Source organism: Epinephelus moara, chromosome 5 (genome assembly GCF_006386435.1).
Source record: "Epinephelus moara isolate mb chromosome 5, YSFRI_EMoa_1.0, whole genome shotgun sequence".
Lineage (NCBI taxonomy): Eukaryota > Metazoa > Chordata > Actinopteri > Perciformes > Serranidae > Epinephelus > Epinephelus moara.
Window position 1 is genome coordinate 1655549 of NC_065510.1, and position 7676 is coordinate 1663224.

At 44.4% G+C, this 7676-nt stretch overlaps 1 protein-coding gene across 1 annotated transcript; it reads left to right on the forward strand.

The window, feature by feature from the left end:
• The first annotated feature begins 3680 nt into the window (after window positions 1–3680).
• Window positions 3681–6907, forward strand: LOC126390318 (homeobox protein Nkx-2.3-like). The gene is made up of 2 exons (XM_050044566.1): window positions 3681–4308; window positions 5735–6907. The coding sequence occupies exons 1-2, from the start codon at window positions 3861–3863 to the stop codon at window positions 6373–6375; spliced, it is 1089 nt and encodes a 362-aa protein (XP_049900523.1). The 5' UTR covers window positions 3681–3860; the 3' UTR covers window positions 6376–6907.
• Window positions 6908–7676: the final 769 nt, after the last annotated feature.

Sequence of the window (7676 nt, forward strand, 5' to 3'; positions counted from 1 at the left end):
GAAAATGTACACACCAGCAGCTGACTTACAATTTATCAGAATTATGATATCACAGATAAAACTGTTAAACCTGCTGCACAGCGTCATGCTTACAGAAAGCTCAAATAGAAAAGTATAACAAAAAAGATGCAGACATTCAGTGATTTTGTCATTATTGTGTCATCCGAATATTCTCATAATTTCTTTTAGTGCCACTGAATCCTCAATTTGTTACTTGTTTAAATAACTTTTGACAGCAGATTTACTGCAGCGTGCAAACATGGCAACATTATTCCCTGAAGTTCAATCTCAGCTCACAAAATTTGCGTATTCAGGTCCTAGATAGAGCAATACTGAAATAGACAACCAAAGAACAGCAGAGGGACTCAAATGGAGTTCTCACTTTATTTGATGGCCATTATGTTTGAGGGGCCCTCTGCCTAAAGTATCTCTGAGCAAAGCGGAGGGCCATTTTTTTGCTCTTTTATGTGGGTAAAACAGTTAAGTTGTGTTTTTAAAGCCTGACAGAGCACTTTGAAACGGGCAAACTATTGTATCTAGAGCAGAAGAAGAAGTCGGCAACCTGCAGCTCAGGAGCCACATCCTGCTCTTTAGCCCTTCTCTGGTTTCTCCCTGTGGCTTTGACAAAAAATAATATGGAAAAGATTAACAGCTTTTTTTTTTTTTTTTTTTTTACCTTTTCAATATTCATTTATCAGTGTTCTAACCCTTAACTTATTCACACATTTTCCAATTATTTAAATGTGTAGCCTGTACACTGAATAAAAAAAATGTGTTAACATCTCATCAACTGTGTGCGTCATAATTCTTCGGCCTGGCGCCTCTTCCTAAAATTCGCTAAAGCTCAATAGCAGTGGCTAGCCTTGAGTCTCCGTACAGAGGCTAGCTATTGATTCAAAATCCAAAAAAGAAAAACATAATTTCATGAGTGCACAGATTTGTTTTCTTTCAGCACTAATGCTGCAACGTTTAGGTGCCAAATAATCATAAACAGCCCACCATAGAGTTGTAAAGCATATTAATCAATGCTCATTTAAACCTATTAACAGTAAAAAAGAGCTTCAGAGGAATGTTGCTCTGGATCGTTGAAGGCTTGAGGGAGGATAAATGATTGAATGTGATGATGGAGTTTGATGATCTGAGAGGATTTCTTGAGTGTAGCTTCAGTTTTTGGTGTCAAATATAAAAGATATCGAAGATGAGAGCAATCCAATGTCAGAATAAATGTATCAGTGTCTGCAGTGACCTTTAAATCCTCTCAAATTTCTTATACTTGTATGTCCACCTTATAGCATCTGATGATCTGCAGCTCCTTCTGTGAAACTGCACAAACTCTCAGAAAAGGTCTTAAAACACACTGCCAAAAGGCTTTTAAAAAATCTTTTATGTCTAAGTTTTGCAGCTTTTTATAGAACCACACGTTGGAAAACTTAACATACATCACTGCCTCTGTGTCAGGAATAAAATAACACATTATTATTGTGCAGTTGTGTTTATGTAACAAGGGGAGTTTCTGGGAAGCCCTTAAACAACATGGTGGTTGCTGTAGCCTTAAGGTCAGTGAAATCCTTAGTGGCTTCATGGCTGCAACTGAGGACACCAAGGTCCTGTCCTACTCCTATGGGAACTTGGGGGATTCAATGGCATGAAATGGAGTTCATATTCTGCATTACACACAACTTAAACATTTTTATTCTATTTTTATTTATTTATTTTCTTTCAAAACATATGAGTATGGCCTCACATATCTGTAAAGAAGTATGGGAAAGGCTGTAAAAGCACATTTTGACATGATTTAAGAAACTAGTTATGACTGAGGATTCAATGAAAAAGTTAAAAGTGAAATTTTGCGATTTGTTTTTAATAATTAGAAAGTTTTATTGTGTTTAGTTGCTTCCATTCACTGATACTTGTCTGAAATGTCCTTATTATAAGAGTTAATGCAGCACCCTCCGCCCCTTTATCATAACACAACTTCATCACAAGTGCACTACATTAAATTGGCTCATTAAACCTCATTGTTTAACCAGCTGTGTTAAACTGAATAAATCAGTGTGAAATTTATATGATAATATAAAATAAAAACCGAAAAAACAATCTTATTTTTTTGAGACACTGCAGGTTGTTTGTGTTCAGAAAAACTCCGCAGGAGGAGCGGAGGCAGCGGGGTGACAGAGGCGAGGGGTCCCGCTGCAAAACGGAAAGGGGAGCTGATAGGAGCAGATTAGTTCGAGCTAAAAACGTCAGTCAGTTTTTCCTGGAGGAATCTTAATTGCCCCGGGGGGCCCTGCTTATCGGCCCAGGGCGGTTATTAATACAACACCCGCGATAAAGAGGCCGGAGAGAAACACCGAGAGCAGCCGGCTGCTGCTGCTGCTGCTGCTGCACGGCACGGCAGAGGGAGAGAACAGGAGGGTGAAATCAAACATATACTCAGAGTTTCCAAAAGTGTATGGACGTTAACGCGTTCAGCGTCGTTTAACCTCTTGACCCCTTTAATTTCCAATTATTAAAGGTACAAATGTGAAGCCATTTTTGGTGCGTCATTGGAGATGTCTCATATACCGGGAGAAGAGTGGCTAGATATTTCAGTGACTCCACTTTTACATAAAATGGGAGAGTGTCTATATTTGCTGGAATATTGCACACAGGTCTCTGTTGTGCAGCCTGACAGAGCTGGAATCGATGGAAGCTTGGGCACCTCTTGTAAATTTAAGAGAAACATAGTTTGAAGAAACTTTGAAAACTCCAACAAACCTCAGCTTCGTGTCCCTGTGAGGAGCCAGCGATGGGAGCGGCCTCCAGAAGAGTCAACTCAGCACCCTCAAGTCTTCCTGAAAATATAATCGCATCTTTTAGATCAGTTTGGTTGTTATGAGGCCTGCAGGGACCATATTGTCATATAACCTTCCCAAATCCAACATTTGAATTCATTTCAAACACTTTAAGCCAAAAAAGTCACTTTAATTCTCAACTGAGAGGCGAGGAGAACAAAACTCACCTCTTGTATGTAACCTGAGACAAAATCAATCTGTACTTGTTGTACATATGTTGGTCAGCGCGCGGAGATGGGAATCCCCTCTTTTGTTTTATATTTTTAACTCTAGGGTGAAGTTAAACTACAAGCCAAAGAGGTTCCTGACTCTATTACCCCTTGACCTGCCAGCTGACCTTGACGTGCCACCGTTCTTGCAGCGAGCGTGCCACATGCTGCGCCTCTCCAAAGCGCGCAGATTTACGCACGAACAATCACAAGGCCCCCCCACCCACGTACTGAGCGGCTGTAGAATGATGAAAACTACAAATAACGTGTTTAGAAACGTGACAAAGCAAAATAATTGTATATATTTGCAGAGCAGAGCTACTAACGGGAATCTTGTGACAGCATGTGTGCGTAAAAAGGCTGTTGGAGGCGAATTTGGCGAGTGCAGAAGGATAAACAAGGTGGAGGCAGGGTGTCAGTAAGATTCTCTGTCCACCATATTCACACAAGTCCGAAAACAGAACCAGTACGTGAATATACGTCACGTACGCCCCACCTTCCCGCTCTCTGTCTCTCTCTCTCTCCCAAATGCTTCCCTTCCAGCCCACACACACTTTCCATTCACTCACCCCTCCCCCTGACATCAGAGGAGGCAGAGGCGCTCCTTCGCCCCGGTCCAAACTCCTCTTACAAAGCCCGACATTATATCTGTCAGACAGGAGACCTGCATGGACAAAACCGGGACTAATACCAATGTTTTCGTGCGTTTTACGGCGATGAGGGATTCCAGAGGCTTAACGCACCTCCAATTACCAAAGAAGGGGCTATTAAGCTCAATTATTTGTTAGAAAAGAGGGGCGAAGGAGAAGGGGTGTGCATGTTACTCGGTGGGCTTCATTTCCTCGGTGCTGCAGAGCAGGAGCTGGATGACATGATGCTGCAGAGCCCGCTCACCTCCACGCCGTTTTCTGTCAAGGATATCCTCAAGCTGGAACAGCAGCAGCAGCAACAACAGCAGCAACAACAACAACAGCAGCAGCAGTCCGGGTCTCTGGAGCTCCAGCACCGGGCCCACACCCAGCAGCAGTTAACCGGGTCTCCTCCCCAGCAGCAGCAGCATTTCCAATCCCCGCCGTCCTGCATGCTCGCCGGGGCCCGGGACAGTCCTTCCTTCTCGGACGGAGAGGACAACCTGGCTTACCTCAGCGCGCTGGCGGTGCGGGAAGAGGACCGAGGGGAGACCAGCCTGTCCCCGGACATGTACGTTCACCCCGGCCTGCAGGGAGCCAAGCTGGAGGCCGCCGAGCTGGATGAGCAGGAGAACAGTGAGTTGAAGCGCAAGCTGCTGCTGAACAGGCCAGACAAAAGGCAACAAAGGACGCGTGTAACAATAATTATTACAGTCACATCGATTATAATGTTTCACAGAGAAAATATCAAAGTGCTTCAACATAAATTACAAATGTAAACAGCTGATTTGAATGTTAAAGCTCAGATTTTTAGTGGCTACAAAATGATTTGCATGTTTAGCCACAAAACAGCTTAACCTGTGACCTGAACCAAACTGTGTCACGGCTGAATTTTAGGAATGGTGACTCTGTTACGCACAATGTAGTTTAGTTTTGTAAATTAAAAATAACAATATTATAATTTGTGATAGCTTAAAAGTCATGTGTTGGAGATTTGGGCCTACCGTGTCAAACACAATGTGAGCAAACTGGAAAAAGAAAATCAGATTTGTGTCATTTTCTAAATAATCCTACAACTTTTTATGGCTAGTTATTCCAGTGTTATTAATTATTATTTTATTATGTGACCTTAAAGATGAAACGTCACTGTGGCACAAAATACAAGTCGCGCAAAAATAAAAACAAACCCCGCTGAACACAGGGAAGGCAGATCGTGTTTCAGAGATATTTTCTAACCTCTGCAGAACACTATCTGTCCACAGAGGCCTGTTTTCGGCTCTTCCACCTCCAGACACCAGACATTATCCCAATAAAGAGCTATCAAATGGTGGCAGTCTGTATCACCGCGGCCAGAGGCCTGAGACGAATCCAGTAAAGTCTGGAAATGTCAAACACTTTCTAGTGGTTCAGCTGCGCGCCTGTTATGCGGAGTCTGTTATGATGTGTGGACCATAAACCGACAATTAGTTTAAAGAGGCTTGTAAAAGAAATGACACCGCGAAGTAGCGCTAATAAACACAGCCACAGTCGGACACATCTTCCTCACACGGTGCATGTCATTATTCATTCGATATAAACAGTCAAAAGAATGAGGTCTGAAGCTGCATGGGGTTTTTTAAGTTCAGGAAGTCGCTCAAATATAAACTATTCGAGTAAAGCTGTAAATGTCCAAGTCTGTATTTTAGACAAAAGAGATTTGTTTCTACTTGTTGCACAGGTTATATTTCACAAGTCTGCCTCCACTGGAGTTTTATATTTTATTGTCTCATTTTGTAATAATTTCTGAGCTTTTTGTAGCGCCATGGCTCAAAGTGTTTGTAAGTTTAGGGGACATTTTAAATGAAACAAAAGAAATGCGCCATGTTTGAGTGTTGTCTCTGAGTGACTGATTTTTTGGAGGTCAGGAGTATTTCTCGAAGTTTAAGAGTGTTGTTGTTTCTGTTAAATACCAACGCGTATTGTGGACTGAGCGAGTTTTCATTTTTACGCACGGTTGGAAACAGCATTTCTTGATTTCACTCCAGATATAAACACTTCTTATCTGACTTTCCTACCTCCCCAGAGAGCTGTGGCTTGGTGTCCCGAGATGAGGCAACGGAAAGTGGGCAGGGCGACTCAGAGAGGCCGGTGCAGAAGCAGAGGAGCCGGCGGAGACCCAGGGTGCTCTTCTCCCAGGCGCAGGTCTTCGAGCTGGAGCGGCGCTTCAAGCAGCAGCGCTACCTGTCCGCCCCTGAGCGGGAGCACCTGGCCACCACCCTCAAACTCACCTCGAACCAGGTGAAGATCTGGTTTCAGAACCGGCGCTACAAGTGCAAACGGCAGCGGCAGGACAAGTCTCTGGAGGCGGCGGGGCAGCACCACCCTCCGCCGCCCCGGCGCGTCGCCGTGCCGGTGCTGGTCCGGGATGGGAAGCCGTGTCTGGGCGGTGCGCAGGGTTACGCCGCTGCTGCTCCGTACGGATCCAACCCGTACAGTTATAACGGATACCCGGCATATACATACAACAGCCCCGCTTACAACACCAACTACAGCTGCACATACACCAGCATCCCTGCCCTCCCTCCGTCCAGCTCCTCTAACGCCTTCATGAACATGAACTTGGGAAACATGAGCGGCCTCAGCGGCTCCCCACAGGCCCAAACACATCAAGGGACAGCGGTCACATCGTGCCAGGGCTCCCTGCAGGGGATCCGGGCCTGGTAGCCTCATCACTACAGAACTGGTGTCTCTCTTTTTTATGGAGCTCTTTGATTTTGGTGAACAGACAAGCTTTTAGAAGTGTGTAAACTTGGTCAAAACACCTCAGAAAACAGTATTGCTTATGTAACGGATGTGAGTTTGGATTCACCTGTCAGATGAGATGAAATGTCACTCATATTTTTGGCTACTTAGAGTATATTATAGCCGAAGTAAGTGTGCGTAACGGCTGGACGTCACACTGTGGCATCTGAACAGTCACAGCTTGGGTGAAATTTCACTTTATGGTCCAATAATTCTCGGTGCTCCAGTTTGGCACTGTAGGACTGCAGCACAGAGGGGAAATTACGCACAAGGTTGCGCATTTCTCCTTATTTGAACTCCAAAAGATGATTATTTCTTTAAATGTTTGTTTTTAACACGGTATATTTTTAGGCTTTGGAGAGACTGAATTGCTTTAAAGTGTTTTTTTTTTTCAAACAGAGAATTGTTTTAGTCTATTTCACATCTATTCAAATAAATCAAAGAAACGAGAAAAGGTGCGTTTGATTCTGTATTCAGGTGAAGGAGATTTTGGATGTGTTGGAATAATGGAAATTTTGCACCACAGTCACTTAAGTAAAATGGAACTTCTCTCCAAATAATGCAAAGACAGAATAATAATAGTATATATATTGTAGCTCCCATGGGTCACGTAAGTGAATCAGATACACGGAGGCAAATTTTGCTCGCAAACATATTAAGGGGAGAGCTGCTGGAGGAGGCCAGGCCACAGGAACTCTTTGTCCCAGTGCCAGGCGACGTGAAAGGAGGAAGTTATTCTCCATTTGAGGTCCTTAAAAGGACGCGATTAAGCACCTAAAATACCCACGAAGAGCGAGCTGCAGCCGGGCTGGGGAGCGGGAATAATGGCTCTTATTGGATTGTCGGACAAAAGGTGTGTGGTAGGCAGAGCCGGGCACTCAGCAAAGACAAAGGCGCACAGGGGCCGTGAGATTGACGTCCTAATATTCCCATTTGAGGGACAGGCAGCGGGTTATTCTGCGCAGAGAAGGGGACACGGAGGAAAAATGTGGTCACCTTTGTTCCCCTTCTGGAGGCTTTTTTTGTTCGCGGAGAAAGGCTCTCCAAGATCCCCAGCCGCGAGGCTTCGGGGGCAGCCGGGCTGAAGGTGATGGCAGCGGGGAGGCGTTTGTGTGAAAGAAGGGGGTATTATTGCTACAAGTTTCACCATTTATCCCAAAATGGACGGGAGAATTTTAAGGGGGAGCCCGTTGAGGAGGAGGGAGAGAGAAGTTCGTGTCCTG